Source organism: Miniopterus schreibersii, assembly GCF_964146895.1.
Source record: "Miniopterus schreibersii genome assembly, chromosome: 3".
Taxonomy (NCBI): Eukaryota; Metazoa; Chordata; class Mammalia; order Chiroptera; family Miniopteridae; genus Miniopterus; species Miniopterus schreibersii.
In genome coordinates this window covers 23,045,303-23,069,747 of record NC_138103.1, presented here as the reverse complement: position 1 = coordinate 23,069,747, position 24,445 = coordinate 23,045,303, and the positions used below count along the sequence as shown (strand labels likewise).

The 24,445-nt window shown below is 35.1% G+C and overlaps 1 protein-coding gene across 6 annotated transcripts; it reads right to left on the bottom strand.

Annotated features, from left to right (window-relative positions):
- Positions 1–319: 319 nt before the first annotated feature.
- CCP110 (centriolar coiled-coil protein 110) lies at positions 320–23,816 on the bottom strand. 6 transcript variants are annotated; one of them, XM_081132961.1, is made up of 16 exons: positions 23,649–23,816; positions 21,891–22,033; positions 19,809–19,964; positions 16,898–17,026; positions 12,810–14,454; positions 10,819–10,949; positions 10,132–10,309; positions 9,415–9,554; positions 9,025–9,141; positions 8,592–8,693; positions 8,288–8,404; positions 6,534–6,607; positions 5,906–5,968; positions 5,168–5,227; positions 4,587–4,672; positions 320–2,221 (listed from the first exon to the last, which is right to left on the bottom strand). In XM_081132961.1, the coding sequence occupies exons 3-16, from the start codon at positions 19,947–19,949 to the stop codon at positions 2,169–2,171; spliced, it is 3,036 nt and encodes a 1,011-aa protein (XP_080989087.1). In that variant the 5' UTR covers positions 19,950–19,964; positions 21,891–22,033; positions 23,649–23,816; the 3' UTR covers positions 320–2,168. The 6 variants fall into 6 exon arrangements, with proteins under 6 accessions (XP_080989087.1, XP_080989086.1, XP_080989085.1 ...); XM_081132960.1 differs by having other exon boundaries at positions 23,569–23,760; XM_081132959.1 differs by having other exon boundaries at positions 23,607–23,758.
- Positions 23,817–24,445: the final 629 nt, after the last annotated feature.

Below are 24,445 nucleotides of genomic sequence, written 5' to 3'. Positions count from 1 at the left end.
GTGCAACTGGCAGCTTCTCGGTGAGCTTCAACCTCAGTATTTCCTCCCATTCGCTCCTTAGCAGGCTTCCAACTCCTGATAAGCTAAGACATTTGCATCTCTAGTGAAGTTTTTGTCTCCTGAGAAGTCCAACTCATGCAAAATTAAACGCCGGAATGAGCACTGGTGTAGGTTACATATTAGTGGGATATACCTTTCATGGGACTTTTAATTGTAAAAAATGATCAGATTACAGTACTGATGCTTTGACCAGATACTTTTTAATATCTATCTCTTAAGAGTCCTTTCCTTGGTAAATAAAAAAGATCAAACGAGGTTTCCTTTAAGATGAAAAGTTTATTTTGACTTTTTCCTAGAAGCAAAACTAGTGAAAATTAAAGTATAAAAATAAATACAATTCACATTAATGGACATTCCACTTCAAAGTAAATATAAAAAAAATAAAGTATATAAATAAAAATCCATTAAAAGCACAAAACAATGTCTGGCACTTTTATGAGAAAAGCTGTGAACATTAAAAAATGTGTAAAACACAAGCTCTTATCTTAAAAAAACACACTCAAGTTTCTCATCCTTAATCTAAAACTAGTTTTAACTTTCTCCAAAACATACTACTTGTTTTAGCTAATTTGCATTAGTGTACACAAAACTTTTAGTATCTATCTTTCTTATTGGAAAGACCCACAATAATACAAGCAGGCTGTCTCCTGAGTTTTCAGAATGATAAAGCATTATTTATCATATGATGAAGATAATCTGATATACTCGCCTACAAATAAAGAAACTGGTAACTCAGACATTTTTACTGCCTTCTAATATCCTGGTTCACTCACTGAATAAATGATACATCTCAATAAAGAAAACCAAGTTTACACCCAGAGTAGGTTATCACTTTCTGTCTATAGCTGGCTGTAAAAGTGAGATTTTAAATAGAACAGAAAGTCAAAGAAAACCATCTTTATCTCCATTCTTTAAAGGATATTAAGAATTATATAGTCTACATTTTCAAAATACCAGTATCTTTTAGAATTTTAGAAAGATTAAAGTATACAGTCCCAATTTTATGTGAGAAGCACAAAGCCCTTTTTGGGAATGTATCATAAATTAACAGTGGCTCTCTCCTTCATAAAACCACAGTCCCTTGGTAACATTTTTTGGTTCATATTTTAAATGAATATGTTAGTGATGAAAAACATTAAAAGGCAGTGCCTCTTAATGCAGAATTTCAACTAGATACTACTACTATCCCGTTTGAAAATCTGAAGTTCTTATTATATAGCCCTTTATTCTCTCCTAAATCAAGCATGCTAGAAAAAGCAGACCATTAGGAAACAAAACAGACAGACTAAATGGAAAATAAAGCTGCATGCAACATTCTACGTTACAGAGATGAATGTAATATTAACGCATGCCCCTACATTCAGGAAGATTGTGCTATCTTCACCAAAGTTGTCACCCTCCACAGAAAGATTTGATAATATAGTAGAAATGTTTCTAAGAGTACTGGGGTAACATACATTAAACCTAACATTTCTGTAAAACAACTAGCTGTTGAGAGAAATGTGTGCTTATGACCAAAATGGTGATCCCCAGATACTTCTGTGGTAAATGGGAGGTGGACCATGATCAGCAGGCAAGTGTTTTCGTCTATGTGGTTATCCTGTAAGACTGAGAATATGAAGGCTGAGAGTTTTTAGAAAACCAGGGGAAAACACTTCTCTGCAATAATTTCCCCTTGAATATAACAGTATCTAACTTATCAAATTCAGCAGTTTGCAGAGATAAATGAAATTTGTATTTCAGAACCTATATTTTATCATACCTTTTCAATATTTTATAAAAATAAACCCAAATGTCCTTTTAAGTTTATAAAAAGGTTTTCAGCAGACATATGGGTACATAAAACAAACTTATGTTTGTACAGATTAAGCATAGAGATGAGTCAATTAACTAAATACTAATTTGTCTTACCCAAACCTAATATTAAGAGGAAAGTGGGGGTGTGGGAAGGAATTAGCCAGACTGACCATATTATCCACATAATTACTCAGCCCTTCGATATCACTTTGTCTGTATAAACAGAGTCCAGGGTTAGTAAAAGTCTTGGGGAGGGACAATAATATGGACAAAACCCTTCCTTCTTTTTTATCCTAACGAATGTTGTCTTCTTAAATTGTCGCAACATTTGGCCGCTTTCTTTGGATTTTTCCTGCATATACTCCTAAAAATATAGAGCAAAACTAATATTATTTTTCAATGTTAGTTTTTCTATAATGATAATTATATAATTTCTATAATGATAATAATTAAATAATGCTATAGGCCAAGCACCAAGTTAAGCAGTATACATTATTATATTAATCCTTACATAAAATCCTGAGGTAGAAGCTGATACCTCTACTTTATGGGTAGTAAAACTGAGACACAGGCGAGTAAGTCACCTGCCTCAGAGCCAGAGGCAGAGATTCTGAGAACCCAGTTCAGCCTGATTTCTTGTATTCCTCAGCCATTTTGTATTACTGTCTCCTACTCCTCTTTAATTAGTGGTTTCTGAATTTCACTATCAACCCTTGAGTTAAGCACAAAACATAAAATGAACAAATATTTTTTAAAACTCCTACACGATCAGATATTGCAATTTAGTTTGTAAAAACTATAAACAACTTTAAGTGCTTTGCAGCAATTTTAACACTTTAAATTTCTACTTCAGCTTAAGAATATGATATTCTATCATCTTAACAAAAATGAGTTTCCTAAAATTGCTTAATACATGGTTTGTTTTCCATGTAGATCAAATCAAAGCATAATTTCAAATTTGTTTGAAATATAATCCAGGCCATTAAAAATCTAAACAGGAAAGAGTAATCTTTTCAAGAACAACTATGGATCCCTTGTTGAGGTTCACAGTTAGAATTTTAATCAGTCATATCCCAAATTTTAATTTTCTATAGAAGGATAAAAATTCTCTAGCCTTTTAAAATCATTTAAATATGTACTCATGTATAAATAAGTCTTTAGAAAAAATAGGAAAGAATTTCTGTACTTGCATACATATTAATTATACATGTTAATTCAAGGGTTGAGTTCACTTGTATTAATAATTATGTTGTGATGCAATCAAACCACAATAATTCTCAATACTGAACTTCACTGTATATTATTAACTGCAGTGACTTACACTGTTGAGTATTACTAAATAAAAACAGTAGTTGCTTTTTTGCTTATAGGTTCACAAGTGACAAAAAGTGAGATGAAATGCATGAGAAAAGAACATGGAGAGTAGTCACTGTGGCAAATAGATAATTCACACCAAAACAATACTATTTCCTCAATGATTTGCCAACTAGCTAGGATTTATCACAATTTATATATTACTAACATCAGAAAAAATTGAAAATGTCTTAAAATTCTATATAACTTCACAAGCAAAAGGTCTGGTGTCTGATCTGAGTTCTTTCAAAAGCTTATCTTTCAAACCAGCCGATTCTGGCTACCTCTGGAACAAGCAGGATCTTTAACTGCATAATCCCCCTTAAAAGAACCCACTGACTGTCACTCACGATGACGTCCAAATTACCGTCTACATTATGAATTAAATTCTCTCTCTACATGCAAAGATCAGCAATCATTTCCGAGTTATGATCAATCTCTTGTTCTTTTTGAACTTCTGTGAACAAGTGGTGATGCCATGAAAAAATTTCTTATGTTGCTTGTTCCCTCCTAATTTGGAGAAAGTCACTTAGTAATAAAAGCTCTAAAATATACTAACTGTATTTTAATGAGATTAGAATTTATTAAAGATTTAGTCTTCACTGCCTGAATAATTTTGGTTTCTTTTAAATGCTTAAAAAGTGGTATAGTTAAAGAAAAGCATTTTGAAAGTATTTTTAATGGATTATGTATTTTTTTGTGTGAGCTTATCAAAGTGTCTTAACAAAGATAACTAAAAAATATTAAAACATTAGCTTAAGCGTTTTGCATTAGCTCAACATTGACTTTGTCTTCTTGCCACCATACACAGAATTTTAAAATACAGTATTTACTTTAGCCCTTAAAGGATCCTCTACTAATGAATGTAGAGATTTAACTCAAGCTTCTTACTGAGCACAAGAAAAAACAAACAAAAAAACCTTATCCCCTCCCAACTGGCATATTCACACGTGATCTTGTAGTCAGAGAGAGAAATTCTTTCCCTTTCTGTACAGATAAAATATTTCCTGGGTGATAGCTACACTTCCCCAAAACTGAACATGATAGATTTAGGCATGAGATCATTGTTGCATTTCACCCATTTATAAAAAGGTTACTGAATTAAGAATGTATAATTCTATAAATTTATTAGATAAAAAACAATAGTGTTTTCATGGAATTATTACAGAAATCAACACTGGACCCAATTTTACTAAAATCTCCTCCTGACTGACACAAACTACTAACACAAATGATCACTAGTAGGAATGACTGTGAATATGCCAGACTTATGGTGGCAAGGAGAGACAACAGATCCCATGCGTGAGGCCTGCATTATGGGGCAGCTTGTGCATTTCTTTCTTTTGAATGGGCTTCAGGAACTCATTGCTACACACCTGAAACAGGCGCTCTGTTAGGCACTCTGCTCTGTGAAGACTTCTGTCTATTTTGCACAACCCCCTTCACTGATGTCTTAGGGGTTCTAATTGAATATAAAAAAATTAATAAGTCACTTGCATTAAGGTCTAGATGTTCAACATTCAAAGAAAGCAACCATACTGCATCAACTGTTCTTAGCACAAATAAGCTTGAAAAGAATTTAAGTCTCACGCATGCTCATTAAGGAAGCTATACTTGCTTCAGCAGGAGACTATAACATACTTCGTTGGAGAATCACTTTGGTGATGCTGAACTTACAATATGGATGTTTACAATATTTAATGAGCAAGATGGTATGAAATGAAAAGTAAAAACATGCCAACATAAGATGATAATTAAAATATAATACACAATAGTACACCAAAGGGTTATCTTTGAACAGGAAACTTTAAAAGATCTTTCTAATGCTACTAAAAAACATCACATTTGAAAAATAGCTATCCTATATAAAGGATATAAAAAGAGCACTAAATTATTTTCTCTTTCAAAGCTAATCTTGACTTGAATATTTTTTAATACCTATGTGTTGCATTCTTACCCTTGTCTACTAAGTAGCCTATGAACAGGAGCATTCTGTCCTTGGCTTGGCTGAAGGACTCTGTTGACAAAGTAAATGAAAATTAATTCAACAGGAAAAATTCTGTTTTCCCCTACTTTCTTTCAATAGGTAAATGATGATAACAGTGAGGTGGAAGTCATCTATGAAATGATATGGCCAATATAATACTGCAAAGCAAAGCAAACTTATTAAAGCAAATTAATATGGTACTTATATTTTGCTCACCAAGAACCCAAACCTTAGGTTTTTGTCAGGAAAGAAATGTCCAACATAAGTATTAATCCTTCTGCTTTTAGGTAATTTATTTATATAGTTCACAAAAGCCAACTTTTCCTTTCAAACATCTGAGAGAAGAAAATATCACTCTTACAAGAGAAGAAAATATGTCAGAAATACTAAGCTAGCTTTCTAATGTTTTTAAATAAACATCAAAACCCCCTGGACTATGGACTGAACTCAGGACATATGGACTCAAATTTCCACCAAAGATAGCATGTCCACTGAAAACTCCATGAACATCTGGTCTGACATGTGACCAGGTACATGACCAGGTGTTAATATGAATTCTGACCCTGGATCCTCCAACTCAGCAGGGAGTATTCTACTGAGATAAAGTAGCACAAAGCCAACAAAAAGCAAGTTTGGGATTTATAACATTTTCGTTTCTTTAAAAATAAAAAAAATAGCCACTCATTGAAACTATGTGACTTTTCTCACCTTGTTTCAGAAGGGTTTTGTTTAACCAGGAATTTCTTATTTGGCATTCCCATTTCAGCAGCTCTAACACAATAAAAAAAAAATAAAGACACACAATGTATTTAGAAAGGGGAAAAAACATGTTTACAAATGTGATACATGGTGGCAGAAACAAATCATCATTTAAAAGTTGGTGTACCACAAAAGACCTCTCCTAACCATAAAGTAACCATAAAGTAATCATAAAGGCTACTTTCAAGAAAAAATAGTTATAATAAGATAATCATTAGGATGTTCCTTGCATTAAGTTTTTCCTCCCATGACGTCTTTAGGATATTAGAAAAAGAACATAGTTAAAAGACATGAAAGTGACATTGCATATAAGGATAAACTATTTTCAAGGTTTGATTGACTACCAATTATACAAGTTAAACACCGACAAATTTAGTAGTTAATGAATATATTTATCTAAAGATGAAATCAAATTTTACCACCAGATTTTATAAAACTCTTTATATAAAAAAAGGATTTCTATGAGTTCATCAGCAGAAGAGTGAACTGTTCTTTATTTCTAATATGACTACACCAACAGACCAACCAAAACTAATTGGTTTGATAATTAAATTAATGTGACATGAAAAAAACTTACTTCATGTACTTCTTCCTATCCAGAGACTTCTGTGTTGCAGCGGAAAGAGACACTCGTGAACTCTTCATTTTATCCTTTAAAATATAGAAGTAACAAAGCTCTGGCGGTACCAGCGATACCCCTATGCTATAGTACAGGGTGATCTCAATGGCACGGACAGGTGTCTCTTACTAGCATTTTGAACTTTAACTTAGTCTTCATAATTGAAGCAGTCCAAATTAAAAAAAATAATTAAAATTATTTTTTCCCAATGAAATAATATAAAACTTGCTTGTTTTTCTTTTGCCAACCACACTAAGATAACTGATTCAAACCACAGATCTCCAACACTCTGATATATTTCAAATTAACCTGGAGCCTGTTTTTTAATTCTGATTTCCAAAAAAGGCAAAAGCCACATGACAGTTTCAAGGAAATTCCATCAAGAGCAGGTGATAGTTTATCAGGCATACAAACAACATTCAAAACTTCAGCTCTAAAATCTAATCACAAAACAATATGCAATTCTTTCACCAGTTTCTTTTAAATCTGTCTACAGATTTAAATGTTGCTGGTAATTCTGGGAATTACTTGTGCTTAAGAATTGTAGGAAGGGTGCTGAAGTCAACAGAGAATATTTAGTATCAATTATTCCAAACCCAGAAGAATATATATATATAGTTTCTGCTCCTGGTTCCAGCTATTTGGTCTTTGACCCAAGTTCCTAACAGAGCTAAGCTCCTAAAACCTTTGTAATCTGACTGATAAGGGCGGTAGAAGCATCTTCTGTTCTAATATTTGGTCTTTTTAATAAGTAAATAAATATATTTTTCTTTTACTGATTTTAGAGAGAGGGAGAGAAAGAGAGAAAGAACGATATGAGAAACAATGATCAGTTGCCTCCCCAGGTGCCCTGACCAGGAAGCGCACCCACCACCTTTCGGTATATTGGATGACGCTCCAACCAATTGAGCCACATTGGCCAGGGCCTAATATTTGATCTTTGACCTCAGATCCTGACACAGATCTCTTAAACTCATCGGAGTTTTCTGAGTGATAGGAGCATTTTTTTGTTCTAACAAGGTGAGACTCTGGGTGGACTCCTAGAAGGAGGCTAGTCATCAGAAAGACCAAGCATGATTTGAAGTTTGGAGCTTTCAGCCTCATCTCTTATTCTCTGGAAACAGGAGAGGAGCTAGAGATTGAGTTAATAACTGATCATGTCTACATGATGAAGCCTCCATAAAAATCCCTAAAGTACAGAGAGCTTCCAGGCTAGTGAACACATACATGTGCTGGAAAGATGGTCCCAACTCTACAGAAACAGACTGCTCTCAGGATCCTTCTGGACCTTGCCCTATGCACCTCTTCATCTGGCTATTCATCTATATCATTTATTATATCCTTTATTATATAATAAAACAGTAAGTGTAAGTTAAGTGTTTCCCCAAGTTCTGTGAACATTACTGACCTGAAGGAGGGAGCAATGGGAGCCCCAATTTATAGCCATCAGTCAGAAGTTCAAATGACAACCTGGGTATTGCAATTGGTGTCAGAAGTGGGGACAGTTTCAACTGCCTCCTTAACTTGTAGTATCTGATAACTCCAGGTAGATACTATCAGAACTTAATTGAGTGGTACGACACCCAGGGTGTCAAAGAACTGGTCAGTGCAAGCGAAAAATCCCCCACACCTAGTGTCAGAAGTATTTTGTGACTGTAGAAGAAATAAGAGTTTTTCTTTTTCACTCATTCATTACAAAATCAGTAACATACCATTTGCCTGAGCATTTTCTCTTTGCGAGCTTCTCGGTCATGATGCAGAATAGACATCCTTTCAGCTGCATCCATTACAAAGAATATATCATGAATACCATACAGGGCAGCTCGCAACTAATTTCAAAAGAAGAAAATATTGTACCCATTTAAAAAGATGAGGTCAGGGTTCAGTAATATTACGTACATTTTTATTTAGAGAAAAAGGTTTAAGCTTTAATTTCAACACATTTTCAGTGGTTAAGTGAAGGGAGAGAAATAAAGCATTTCCACTTCCCAAAGCCTTCAGGACCTGTACATTTACCTGAGCCAGCACCCTTTCCTGAAGAGAAGCATCCTGTGCTGAAACAACTCCTCTCTTTAATGGTGCTTCTGACTGAAAACTTCTTATGAATTCCATAGTGTCCTGAAAGAAGAAATGCTCCTTTAGAAACTATTTTTCTAGAAAGATTCATGATCACTGGAGTTTCCTTTTGTTTTTTTCCTCAGTCAATCCAAAATTTTTAAGAATACAAAACTATTACTTATCAGAAGTCAAAACACCACTCACTTTAAAGTGAGATGAAAATATGTAAACTAATGAGATTAATAATCAGATTTCTAAAATCGCCTATATTATAGTAACTAAAAAAAGGTTTGATCTGCCTAAGTTATGAACTAATTTGTCAATTCAGCTGTAACAAGACTGACACAAACTGATACAGAAGTGAAATACAAATTATTTACAACAATCTTACTTTTACAGTTTGTCGAAGTTGCTTCAATTTATCTGTCTGCATAAGCCTACGAGTAAGAAATCCTTTTGCCACAGCAGTTATTCTATTGAATTTTGCTTGTACTTCTGGACTGAAAACCTAGAGGAAATAAGATAGACACAGTGTTTTAATAATTTGAGCATTACACTAAAGATTGTTTTTCTTAATCTATTACAATGAACTAAATTCTTCTATATATGTATGCTCTGTGTAGTTTCAGCTCTAATAAAAGCTAAACTATTAGATGTATGACAAAAATATCCATGCTCATTTCTATAACCTAAGATAATGTAGATGTTTAAAAATACAGAAAGAAAAATAGATAAGTAGATAGAAGGTAGATGGACATACATGTATCATAAGTCTGCCCACCTGTGACAATTTAGTTGTGGCCCTTCCAAAAGGCCTTGTTACGGAGAGTTTGGACAAGCCACTAGTTGATGACCCCCAGAGGTAGAATGGTGCTTCATTTACAGAACCAAAGCTATGTTGTAGGGCAGAATTTGTGAAACCTAGAGAAATATATAAATGGTATAATACTTGATGTCAGATAATAAAAATATGCAAAACACCCACATAAATATGACATTCATTAAGAACAGCACTACCAACAAAAAAGAATGACAACTGCTTCTGAAACTGATCCACTTAAAGTATTTATAGACTTTAAGCTTATGTACCAGATGGATCTTTTCGACACAAACAGCATCTCAGGATAATTGAAGATGTGAAGATAAACTCACTGGGGGCAGGAATTAGATGCAGTAATTCAAGATCACTCTGGAGATAGCAAACAGCATTTTCACTTGAAGCGTATCACCTGCTGCATGAATGAACAAAGACTGGACTCTGTGTCAAATTTCCTGATATTTTCCTTGCTAAAATGGCTTTTCTCATGAACACCTGCTCACTGGTCTTTGATCTGCTGCTATCATTTAATTTTTCACTAGTTACTAAGCAGCTGGCAAACAGCAGTGGGGTGGGTATGAAATTACTTGAGGAAAAAAGCTATAATCTTAAAGTGTGCCAAATAAAATGTCTTACTATAGGATAATTTCTTCAAATGGAAAAGGATTTTTAAATATTTACCAGAACTATTAGAATTTGAAGTATGGAGTGAGTCCACTTGAGACAGCATTGTTTCTAACAGAACAGAGTCACTTAGTTTTCTCCATTCTAAGTCCACTGCACTGTTAGTATCCAATTCAGAAGCTTCTGCTGTAATCACTTTCTTCTCTTTGAACATTTTCTCCTGTTCTTCTATTTCCTATAGATTAAGAGTTCATTATAACATGCTAGATATTTTGTTAAATTGTATCCCAAAATAGTATCATTTTAGGCCTAGCTAAAAGTATGTATACTTGTAAGCAAATTGTTATCTATTTCAAGTGTTCCTCCCTCAAATTTATTTGGTTTTAAAATGTGATATAGTAACAATAATAATCTTAAAACAAGTGTCCTCCTCTTACAATCTACTCTTGCAGAATTTAAGCATCTACTTATAAAATACCTTTAAAAATATTAAGTTTTGAATCAAGGATTCAATAAAGTATCCTTTTGATAAATTCTACATTATTTTTAGATAAGAATCTAAACATTAAACCTCACATTCTGGTAATAAAAATATTATCCATGTATCAAAATCAATGACCCCCTTAGATTAAGATATTGGGGAGGGGAGGGCAATTACAAGTATCCTATCCATCACTAAAATTCTTAGGTATCCCCAGCTAAATTCCACTCACCAGTCCTACACCCTATGTTTTAATTTCTCACCTTTTGCAGTCTTTCCTGTTCCCTCTCCTGCTCAGCTATGAGTAGTGATAATTGCTGGGCGTGCTGTTCTTCTAGTCTCTTCCGCACTTCTTCAAAAGCTAACATCTTGCTTTTTAATATCTCTTCACCTTCTGAAAAGAAACACATCCCCTCAGATTTAGAAAATTTACAAATCTAGTATCTGGTGTTTTATATCATCAACTTAAATTATGCTTCTGACAAGAGAGTATTCCTGGATCTGACATGATACAATAATCAAGATATTCCAGGTGCTCACTTTGACCCACGTTCTCTTTTGCTCCTCTTATTTCATGCTATCGAATAAAGGTTCACATCTCACAACCCTCACGGCTCATTCAACAGATCCCTAGAGAGGGAGCTCCCCTTCAGAAAGGGGCTCCCTCTGGCTCCTAATTGATACTAGAGAATACTGGATGGATCTGGAAGGTGAAATAAAACCAGGAAGAAAAGGTATTTCTTTAAACCCGAGCAATGAAGCCAGCCGAAGGAACAGATTTCTGACATTGATGATGCAGTAGAAACTGTACAATCAGAGTCATATAAAACCTGTACTGTTCTAGTTACTTTAATCTTTTTACATTGTCTTTTGTTTTCTAAAGGTTTTCCAAGCTTTTGTATATTTGGATTGCAGAACACTTTGTAAGAATACTTTTTTAATGTGCATTATTAAAAATGTTCTGAGTTAAGCTGTCAACTTTATTAAGGACTGCTTTGTGCCCACTGTCATCAAGATTTGTGTGGGAGATGCAAAGGCAAACGCCTATCCTGTGACAGCACTTTCAGCTTCAAATATATCAATTAATTGAATGTGAAAAAAGGTCCTGCTGGACATGGCCTAGTGGAGCAGACAAGTAAGCTTTATTTCCATGGCCCTTCTCCTTTTTGCTTTTCCCTTCTCAAAGTACTCCATGAAAGGTTGTATTTTTGACAAAGGCTTTAAATAGAAGTATTGCAAATAATAATAACAACGTGGGAGGTTCTGTCCAGTGCTTCAAGACAAGGGGTTCCCTCACTAGAGAGGGGCACTGCCTTCCTTGCCCACTTTGATAGCAACCTGGCTGCCTCCGCTGCCAGAATGGCCACTTGTTGGTTTTGTGTACTTTTGGGATTCACTGAGACAGCTTCTAGTCATGGTATGTGGTTTACGTGGAGTATCCAGGTAAGCTTTCCAGGTTATCAACTATTGTTTTTATTAGCATTTTTATAAAGTTGCACAGGTTTTAAATGGCCTGATCTAACCCCATTTTTCCTATAAACCTTATTATTTTTAGAGTGCAATTTTACAGAGCATGAAGTTATTTTCAGGAAGACATATATCACATTAGAGTTGAAATGTCTATGTCTAAGAACTTACTTTACTTGATTTATATGTCTCCCACATTAGCAATGAAGAATTATGAACCGTGACAACAAAGGAGTAATGAAGAAGACATGTTTTAACAAGTTGTTAATACAACAGATGCAATATAAATTTGAAATAATTTCTATCAATAAGGATACTATTTTTAAATACTACTCACAGAGCCTTATTTGTGCTATTTTTCTCTAATAATTTGATGTTAAAGTGTTTACTGAAGGGCCAACTATATGAAGATCTCATCACAAATGAAAGGACAAACTGATGAAAATATGAGAAACCACAGCCCCAAAAGAAGACACCATGGCAATACACTGGGTTACAACTATGAGTGATGTTTCATGCAAGAGCTTTTTCCTCCAGCCATTAACAATATTCTCTATAATACAAGTGGATTATGAAAAATTCACATTTTAAATTTTAAAATCCTGTAAGAAAAACCTATCAAATGACAATAAACTGTAGCTAATTATATGCTCTCTGCTAAGATAAGTGAAATTAAGTACCCTAATGAACAGAAAAAGATGATTATTATTTTACAAAATGTCAATTAACAGTACTAAATAAAGGTGTCCTCTGCTTGGCAGGTATCAAATACTTCCAAGTTTCTTACCTTTGGAAATACTTTCTAACATTTTATTCTTGTTGATGTAGACAGATCCCTTAGGGTATCTTTTTTCTGGCAAATGTTGCCTTTCTTGTTCAGCTATTCCAGTTGTTATGACACAGGGGCAGTTTTCTTTTTGCAAACTATCCATATCTAAATCAAGTCTCCATTTAACTTTCTCAAAACTGTTATCCAAAAATTGTTCATTTCCACAGGACACTGTAGGGGTGTCCATCTGCTGTCTGGTATTCTGGTTTTGCATCAGTAAAGGAGATGGGTTTTTTACATCATAAGACTTATTCAGTTCCATCTGTAAATTGCAGCTTTTCTCTAATGCACTGGCTGACTTGAGTCCACTCATGCTTCCAAAGTTTTGACTTGCTATACACACACTGGTGGCATATGGCTCATGCAATCTTGGCATTGTGATACAGGTACTGTCCATTTTGTGCGGTCCTCTCCCATCAGATGTTAACTGATCTTCCACGATACCGAGTCCATAAATAACTTTATTTTCCAGTTGATTTCCTGAAGACTGACATAACTGATTTGACTTACCTAAAACCATTTCCTGTATGGCTTCAGATGTATTTTTGCTGACATAAACCTTGCTAGAACAAACACCTGTTAAATCAGTTGGTAACTTTGGCACAGTTTCAGGTACATTTATTTTTTCATCAGTATCTTGAATAACTATGTCTACTGCCTGTTCTTTGCCTTTAGGACTTAATTCACAGGCATTTACTGGGTTATTTATAAGTATATTACATGCTGATGATGGTCTGGAACGCCTTCGATGCATTTTAGGACTCAGGCTTGGCTCTGGACTAGGTAATTTGGCATATGAACTAGTAAGACTTTTGATAACATTATTTTCAGTAACAAAAGTGGGAATGACTTTAAAATCAGAATCAGGATCTGAGACAGTGGGGTGGCCAGTCCCCATAGGTATGTCCGCTTTAGAAAAGCTACCCAAAACTGATGTATTCATGTTGCTTGCTTGAGCGGAAGCACCTTGGAGAAGAACATTTGATTTATTAAGGCTTGGTTTGTCAGGAATCACTGAACCACAATGTTTTCCCATCAACTGGGCCTTCTCCTTTACACAGTCAGTCAGTTTAAGAGCATCATTTTCTTTGTCTGAATGACTCTCATGAACACTTCTCTTTGCACTACTTCTCAGACTGCGTCTAGATTGTTCTCTTTCTATATATTCCTTTGACTTTTTCATCAGGTTCTGAAGACTCATTACATAGGGATCTGGAGTAACTTCTTCCAAAAGTGATGGGTCCTCTTCCTCATTTTTTGGGAAGAGACTGTCAGAAATAAGTGTCTCCCGTGTGGTTGCTGAGGTCTTTAGAGAAGCTTCATTTTCTGTGTGGCTAATATTTAAACTACCACATTGCTTCAGAGAATTAAATTCTTCTGAATCCCTAGCTAAGTCTATCCCATTAGATTGAAATTGGTCCTCATTAGTCAACGGCAAAATTCCAGTTATCTTTTCAAACTCTGCTAAAGTAGAGTGTTCAGGAGAGCTTGGCAAGGTATTTGGAAAGGCAGCAGGAACATTCAAGTTTCTGACTTCTGAATTAGAGTAAACTGTTTCAGTCTCCCATTGATCAAAATCACTGGCATCAGGTGCTTTTCTAACCTGAAAAAGGAAATTTAAAAAGTATTATTTTCTCATTGCACAAAAACCTTGGATTTCATTGTTTTCTAAAATAGAACTGAAATTAAAGATTCAGAGTTCTAACATTTGAAAACACAAATAACAAAAACTAAGATTACCCTTGTCTATGGTATTCTATGTCACATGGTCAAATTACTATAAATAACAACTGTTGTCATCCCTGTCTATTTATTAAGATTTTTTTTAAAAAAGGAAATTATTCTGATACAAATATGAACATATATGCATATGTATACACACACATATTCATATATCCACATGCAATTTAATCTTGGAATAGAAGCGTTTTTCTTAACTTTCTTCTGGTTTTATGTTATTAATGTCACCAACCTATAAGAGCTATCACTTAAGGATGACATATAAGATAAACAGCAAGTAGTTAAATTTTTTACATAATTGATTCCCTCCTTTACAAAGACTAACTTGCCCTGGATATTAAGAAAAAATAATTCAATGATAAAACTCCTGCCTCCCACATACTTATTCCAAATTTTAACTAAAATCTGTCTAAATGATGAGATAAATTTGTAGTAAATGATAGCTTAGCCATGTAGTTTAAATTACTTGAAAATAGGAAAAATCCAACTTTAAACCCATTCATTGAAGAAAATTTCAATTTGATTAACTGATGGTTATTTAAAACAGGAACCTGTTAATGAGTTTTAGAACAAGTGAAATAAGTAAAAAATCTGATAAATTAAGATGAGAGCAATTATATACACAAAAGATACAACAGAAAAAATAAAATTACATTTTGTATTTAAATAATTCAACTTTGCAAAAAAATTAAAAGTGAACTAGGATGGTTTCTAAAGATTATACAAGCATGTACTAAACTGGAGAAATCATTATTATATTATTATGTGAATACAGACTCCAGAATCCTCATTAATGGAAGGTTTTCAGGTTGTTTTGCACGTGTTTTTTCCTAGACCATATGGCACACCTGTCTGACCTTATAAATCCCAAGACATGTAATGGTTTCCAGGTACTATGAAATAAACAGTACAACAAGTATACTCATTCACCTCAGGACCAAAATAAAACAAAAGAAATACATATTCATGAAATCCATGAACACATTCATAGGTTTAATAGTTTTTGTATACCACTAACTTGAGCCTTTGGTTACATGATTTAAATAACAACAAAAAATTTATCATAGAACCATAGGTTTTACAGATGCAAAAGACCTTAGAAATCTATTATTATTTTTTTAAAAATATATCTTTATTGATTTCAGAGAGAGGAAAGGGGGGGGAGAGAGAGAGAAACATCAATGATGAGAGAGTCACCGATTGGCCGCCTCCTGCACACCCCCGGCCGGGGATCAAGCCCGCAACCCAGGCATGTGCCCCGACCTGGAATCGAACCCCGATCGCCTGGATCCTAGGTCGACGCTCAACCACTGAGCCACGCCTGGCCAGGCAGAAATCTATTTTTAATATATAAAATGTTTCTACCTGCATAATTCATTACAGTTCAACATTGTACATGCTTTCTTAAACAGAGAAAGTTTTCAGACTCAACAATAACCTCTTTAGTAATATATCTGATATATTTCCTCAGTGGAACAAGAATAATATACCATTTTTGTTTCAATAATAAAAAATATCTAGTAATTAAAAAACTCACCCTTATTGTGCTACACATATTTTTTAAACTTAATATAAGAAGCAATTATAATCTGCATACTAAAATCTACTACCCACAAAGAAATGAAGGTAGTTAGCTGTTAATGGGAAATATTCTAAGGTTCATTGTACATGTCTCAGAAATTATTTGTTCAATCTAATTTGTTTTCCTTTTAGTATAAAATGATCCAGACTTTAAAACAAATTATTTAAACAAATTTATATTAAGCTAAATAAAAATAATCACAAAAGGTATGTATGGATGTATTGTTTAAATGGTTTAATCTGGATCTAAGACACACCTAGGCAATTCTATTTATTTAATCTAAATTGCATTTGGGTATCTAAGAGTAGAATTTTCACCCAAAAAACGGGGGGGGGGGCAGTTATTTACTTTAATGAAAAATGAGAATAAGATCATTGAGTCAATAGTCTGATTAGTTCGGAGGCAAACTACAATGGCCAATTCTATCATCTTGTCACTGAGAATTCAATGTTTTTAGTCATAAGACACATACAAGCAGTGATTATATTCGGTGTATGGCTCCGTTGTGTACGGACCCTCTGACTCAAGCACTGGGCGTCACTAACAAGCAAGTGAACTTTCCCTGGAGTAACTGAAATGGAACATCACAAATTATGAAGCTTCTCAGAACAGAACAGTGAAGTATATCGGTAATTAACTATTATGTGCAAGTATATTTCTGAAAAATTATCTTCACGGCTTACTTCATGATTTCTTAATTATAATTGAAAAGAATTGTACACACCTGAACATTTTCAAGAATCTCCTGGACACGAGTCAGTAAAGCTTTCTTCCTATTAATCTGCTTTCTTGCTTCTACATCAAGTGCTTTTTGCTTTTCTTGTTGCATTTCCTTTCTTTTCTCAATGTTAAGCTGCAAAACATAATAAATAAGTAATTATTTCTCATAAATGTAAAAATAGAATAAAATCAGGAAGTTTTGAATCAGAGTGATTAAAACTATTGTGAAAGAAATCTGAAGTGGTCCTGGATAATGACTGGGATCGGGCACGACAGATCTTTCAGTGTTGATGAAAATATTCTGTGTGAGTGTGAGTTATACAAGTATATGTCACATATCAAAATTCATGGAACTTTTATGCTTAAGAGCTGTGTATTTCACTGTCTGTAAATTATTCTCAACTAAAAAAAAAAGTTAAAAGGAAATAAACTTATCCAGTGCTCTAAAATGAGATATAAAATCAGCCCTTTGGGCCACTGCTGAGCTTTTCACTTGGCAATATCTTACTTCATTAGGTCAGTTAGATTCTTCAATTTCTAATCATCTAATAAAAGTACATTTTACCTCTTTGCTACCTCAAGGAAATACCCAAAGGTTTAATAATAAAAGAAACAGATGATATTTTATTTGCCTACAAAACCAGAATACATATTTGGTTCCACTTCATTGTAACCTCCACTAAAAATATAATGTACCTAAAAGACTGAAGGCTTCTACACATATCTTTTTCAGTGGATTTAAAACTTAATCATTAAGTCCTGGGAAATTTAGTTACTGTGTTAAGGAGTCAAGATTTATTTTAGACTTATGCAAATAGAAAACATGTCATAAAAAATTATTCCAAAGTTGCAATATTCATCCATCAAATATAACATAAAATCATGGATTAATGTCCATAAACATCAGATTTTGCTTATAAATAACTAACTGATGGAGTCATAGATATTAAGGTATAAGGTGCAGATATTTTGGTCCATATTAAATTAATCACGCAATATGTCATCAAGTAGCTGATAAAAATGTTATAAATTTTTTTCTTATTTGCATGGTATCAAAGAATCATTTCATAGTTTACTTGCTGATAAAAAAGGGGGAAGAAAATGTATACCGTTAAAGAGTGATCTGATAGCCACCACTGTAAAAGCAAGTATTCAAACTAAACATCTAAACATTATGTAACTTCTGATTTAATTTATTATGAAGTACATGGCATCATCTCCAAACAACTCTTGTCCAAAATGTTTAAGTTGACTCTAATCAAACTTTTAGACTTAATTTCCAGTTTATAGGAACTACAGGGACTAGAGGATAAGTTAAACATCACCATGAAGGAAACAATTAGACAAATCCAAAATGTAAGGCATTCTACAAGATAAATGAAATGGTCTCTTTAAAAATTCACTATCATAAAATGTTTTTTAAAGAGGTAGAGAACTATTCTAGATCAAAAAAGACTAAAAAATCCTAACAAGCAAATGCTATTTGTGAATTTTGACTGGATCCAGATTAGAAAAAACAAACCAGTTATAAAAGACATTTTGAGCACAAATTGGGAAATTTGAATATGAACAGAATATTAGATGCTATTAAAATTATTATTAATTGTTTTAAGATGTGATAATGGTATTAAGGTTTTATATAAGAGAATATCCTTATTCTTAGAATATGTATACTAAAATACAGGGTGGGGCAAAAGCGGGTTTATAGTTATGAGTATGTGAAGCAGAGTTTGTTCTTGTGTTATTATTTATTTATTGTATTATTTTCCATATAAACTGTAAACCTACTTTTACCCCACCCTTATTTGGGGTAGAAGTGTCATACATCTGCAATTTTCAAATGGCTCAGCAATAAGACAAAAAGAGTAGGTAAATACACACACACACACACACACACGCACACAAAATCACACATGATAAAGCAAAGATGGCAAAAATGTTAAAAATTGTTGACTCTAACTCATAGATATATGGATAGTCGTACTATCCTTCCAACTTTTCTGTATGTTTGAAAATTTTATTACAAAAAGTTGGCAGAAAATACTGAACTTTTAACTCCTATTAGACAAAAAAAAAAAAATTAAACTCACTGTCTTTCAATTATATTAATTTTCTGATTTGAAATAAAATCACATACTTTAAAGGGTTTATGATGAAAAATGTGTCTTCCCTCTCATCCTATATTTCCTTACCCGTCTCCAGAGAAAGAATACAATATCTTTATTTAAAAATCCAAACAGTTAACATATATTAAGTACCTCCTATGGTGTGAGTAGTGTTCTAAGCATTTTAAATGTATTAGTTCATTTCATCCTCAAAACAGCCCTATGAAAATGGACCTGCAAGTTCACACAGCAGGTTAAGTGGCAGAGTAATGGATTTGAACTGAGGCCAGAAGGCACCAGAGTTGGGCTTTGTAATGACTACTCTACACGGCCTCCAAGGGTATGCTGTGTGCAGTGATTTATGGTAGCTCACGGAGATCCTTCCATGCCCACACATTTAGGTCTACTGTACTATACTCATTTTAATGGCATGTATGAGATTCTGACTGACCACAGTTAAACTAGTCTAATACTGATGGGCATTTAAGTTGTTCATCAGTCTTTTTCTATTTTAAACAATGCTACTATAACCTTATGAATGCTTCTTTGGGCATTTACCAAAAAATAAAATCAACTGATTCTCCCAGCAAAAGTGCCTTTTCACCACAACCTAAGGAACACTAGGTCCTTTCAGATCATTGCAAATCTAGTAGGTAAAAAAAAAAAAAAAAAGCTAACTCATTTGTATTTCTTTGATTATAAGTAAGTTAGACATCTTTTCCATGTTTATAAGCCTTTTTAAAATTTTTCCTATGAACTGCCTTAGTGGTTCACTATAGAAAAAGTTATTTAAAATCAAAGAACATTTACCAGTGGAGAAAGCACAGCCACTCCATGGAAGCGAATAAGTGAAATGCTTTCAGACTGGACAGGTAGAAAGCTCTCTGTGGATATTGATGCCTTTTGGATTCTGGCAAGACTTTCCTCACAGAACTTCTCATATTCCTCCATCTTCCCACAACCACACTACAAAAGAGAAAAATGTCATTTTTAATGTACTGAGAAAAAATGATCTTAATTATTTGGCAAATTTTATAGAGCACTAAAATATTCCTAGAATTCACTATTCCTAGAACTGGCCTTCCCAAAATTTTTTCACTGATCAGGAGCTAATTCTTGAGTACAAGTTAAGTGAGTAAAGATCCTACCCAGTTAAGGCTTGCTTCATATAGTAAATATTTCTTAACATTTGTATGCAAATCTATCTTTAAAAGTGATTAATAAAAGTATTAAGAACTTACTAGTGAAACCTACTTGAAGAACACAAAGTTCTCTACCACTTTATTAACTTAGATTATAAAATAGAATATATTTTCTTTAGCAGGACTTAGGAACAAAGCCCAAGGAAGACTAAGTTTTATAAAGTTAGCCAAAAAAAAAAAAAAAAAAAAAGACATAAGGGCTATTTAAATAAAAGAAGATGCCTACTTTTAAAAATTCTTTTTCTACCATGGAATCAAAGTCTATTACTTGCATATCTTTAGCCCAATCAATCAGCAGTAGAAAACAGAAAATCTATTGACTCCCATAATAATTCTATTTTACTATTGAAAATTGGATCCATTGCCAAACTACTTAATCAGCCCAGTAACGTCACAGTTTCTGGAAATTGTGATGGTGGCTATGAAAATACAAGGTAACCAGGAAGGATTAGCCACCATATCCACTCATCAAGCAAGTGTTAAATATTTGATTATCTGTTTCCATAGCATTATGTCCAACATTGTTTTCTTTAAACAGGAAAAATAAAAAGGGAGACATCATTAGGTCTATAACCAACAAGGGAATGAGCTGTGAAAACAGAAAAACTAATACAATAATGATCCTTTAAGTGTTCATTTTAAAACAATTCACCAATTAACAAAAAAAGAAAGAGGGTAGGGAAATTCAACTCATGATGTAGGATATGCAAAGATGAAATAAGATAGACTATGATACTGTCTTAAGCTACAAGGTACTTAAAAATTCACTACACTCAAGTGTCAGGGACAAAATATAGCACAATTAGAAATGAAGAAAAAGCATATTCAAAATTATGATCAGGTTATGAAAAAAAAAAGATATGTTGCTACTTGTGACTAACTGGTAATCTTAATAACTTCTTCCTACCATCCCATCAATTCCAATTATTTCTATATTCAACTTATGCAAAATGAAGTTTGATTTCAGAGAAATGTTTCTCTAGAGTGTGAATGAGATTATTTTCCAAACTTATATTCATAAAACAAGCAAAAGTAAAAAACAAAACCGACACCTTACTGCATGAAAACCATAGCGAGACCTCAATTTTTAGTCTAGATTTCAACCCATATTATGATGTCTTAACCACAAAATATGCAGAAGCTAAGATGTAAGAGAAATTCAAATGACCCCATTTCTACTAAAGTACTTCAAAATATTTTTGAACACAACCCATGCTTCCAGAATTACAGGGAATGCAAATAGATTACTCGTATAATTAATGTAATATATTTCCTATGAATACACATGCAAAGCATGAAATTCTATTTTAAAGGTTTGGGAAATTTAAGGAAATAAAATAGCTTTATGGCAATAGTTTTATATTTCTTTCAACATCACACAGATATGCCTCATTGTTTCAGAAAGTTAAATTCACATCCCATAAACAGTACATGTATGTTATACATATTGCAGGTGTACAGTAACATTATTACAGTATAAATTATGGCATATGATAATGCATTCAATGTCCCAATACAAGTGCTCATATGATTATGGAAATCACCAAATGATCCCAGAAGAGCACAACTGGATCCTTCTTATCCTTCAGTCTCAGTTTGTCCCTGCCTTTGAAAGGCTGCCCCTTTAAATTAACCCTGTGCCAGTCACTACCACATTACACTGCTGCTTCCCAAGTTTCATAGCACTTACCACTATCTGAAATTATCTTGTTTATTTCCTTGGTTTTTGTCTGTCTTCCTCCACCAAAACGTAAGCTCCATAAGCACAGGTACTTTCAGTCTTGCTCACCACTGAATCCCCATTACATAGAACAGCGTCAGCACACAGTAGCACTTGATAAAAAGTATTGAATAAATAAATTAGGGTAATTATTATGGTAGTTTCATGGACGACCCTATTTTCAAAGAAACTGGCACCTCTAAACTGCAAAGGCAACCATGTAAAGCATCCATATCCTATATGATTAAGCAAGAGGGCACTTCCTTTCTCACAACACAATTACCACTGTCAGCAGAGTTTTATTTTAAGGGAGCCTTGACTACAAGGCCACTCCAACCACAAATCTACTGCCCCATACTTTGCCATCAGGCATTACTGGCCTACTTGAACTAGTAATTTGTCAGCTCCATCAAGTTCAGACATGCCACTTATACCATGACCCTTCTTCAAATAAGCCTCTTCGCAAACCCCATAGACTCATGGCCAGGCTTACTGCTCCTCACCAGGGCTCTACCAGAAATGTGGCGGAAGGGAATGGTAAAAGTAACACAGAACAGATCTTGCTTTGTTTTCAGATTCTAGCTGGTTGTTTACCCATCAATCCTTCCAAAGACATAAACTTCTTATAGAGGCAATGAAGGGGAAGGTTTCTTAGTCAGGAACATGCTGGCTTTAAGTTCTTGGCAATTCACTGACCATCTATATACCTGGGTCTCCTCAACCGTAAAATAGGGATAATCTCAGTTGTCTCAAAGAGATTCTGTGAGGATGCAACGCAGTAATACATGTCTGACAATTAGTATACTGCAGGACATGGAGAAAGCATCAATAAATGGGGGCTGCTTTTATTATGCAGGTGATATGATCCTGCTGCTGCTGCTGATTTTTATCACTACATTATGAACTCCTGGAGGGCAGTGACAGTGCTTGGTTCCTGGTAAGATTCAAACCTAACTTAAACACATGGAAAGGGAGAAAAAGGCTTCCTCATTTCGCTGTTTCCAGATCCTTTCCCATTAAATCAATGTCTAGCACCTACCATTTGCCTAAATTAGGGGTAGGGAAGTGAGATTAAAACCAGATAGAAGCAAAGAGTGGGAACCACCTGGCAGCACCAGGGGCAATCAAGAGAATTTGCTTTATTATCCTCATGCTCGTGCCCCAGAAAGTCGCAAAGGCGGAGTAAACAGCGCTCCCAGGGCGTCTGGTTGTGGTAACCGGCGTTCAGAAATGGCCAGCGCACACCCTGGGGACTCCTCCCTCGCCAGCACCGTAAGAGAAGAAAAAAAGGCCCAAACAGTTTTATCAATAGGAGGTGGTTCTCCGGCTCGGGACAGTTTATTTACTCTGACCCTCTGCTCTCACCCCAGCGCCCCACGCCCATCTCCCTGGGCTCTTCTGATGAGGCTCCATCCCGAGGGCCCATCAGGCACTGTCAGCATCCGAACATCTCCTCCGCGCCCCCGGGCCCCGGGCCCCCGCCTCCCCACACCAGCGCCTTTCCAGGGGCTCGAGGCCCCGGAGCCTAGCACCGGCGCACCGGTTCCGTACAGAGCCCGCCCTCAGCTCCCCAGGGCGCCAATTCCGCCTCTCCCGGTGGCCTCGCAGCAGGGACGCTTCGAGTCAAGCACCCTCGGCACGTACACACCCGATTTCCCACGGCCCAGTCACCGTTCGTTCCCTCACCACTGGCTTTGTCAAGAAGCAAACGGCTCAATTGGTACTGACAGAGAGCAACTCGGTCCGCCGCCGCCTTCTCCTCCTCCTCCCGGCCATATTACCGGTCTCAGAGAGCAGCGCGGGCTCCTGGCAACGGCCGCCGCCGCCCCGACTCCACCTCTCCGGGCGGGCACTTCCGGTGGTTGCTTCCAGGGCAGTTGAAACGGTTGGTCCACCAGAAAACTACAATCCCCGAGGTGCATTGCACGCCTGGGTAAGCGTTCTGGTCCAGTGATGGAGGACGTAGTACTTATGAGAGCGTGGTGCACGATGGGAAATGTAGTCTTCACTGCAAGCTAGTGCCTCTACCATTATAATTTATTAGAATGGGAACGGTCCCTTTTTATGTGTACTCGTTGGGAAACATACGACATGCACCAATTTTTTTTTTCCTGTAAATAAAAAAAAATTGCAGAATCCTTGATGCCAACTCTAAAATTTAAGACATCCCTTACCATTTTGCAAATCAGTGGGAAAATAATGTCTGAGAAAGTAACAGGTTCATGATGGCAGGAAAAGCCCAGAATGTTTTGCCAGAGTTCTCTATCAAAACGTGTTACCGGCTTTCCGAAATATGATGTAGTGGCCTCTTTCATTTCCTAACTCGGTTTTACCTCCTGCCTCCTTCCCGTGCATATTATTACATATGTAAAAGGAGTTTTAAAAGTGACTATCACAAGGGTAGTTATGAGGAACAACATAATTCTTTCACAGTGCCTGGTACATAAGTCCCAATATTGGCCCTTAGCAGGTGGAGAAGCAAGGTTAGCAGGAAGAACAGCGGTAGAAAAGCCACCGGCCTAAAA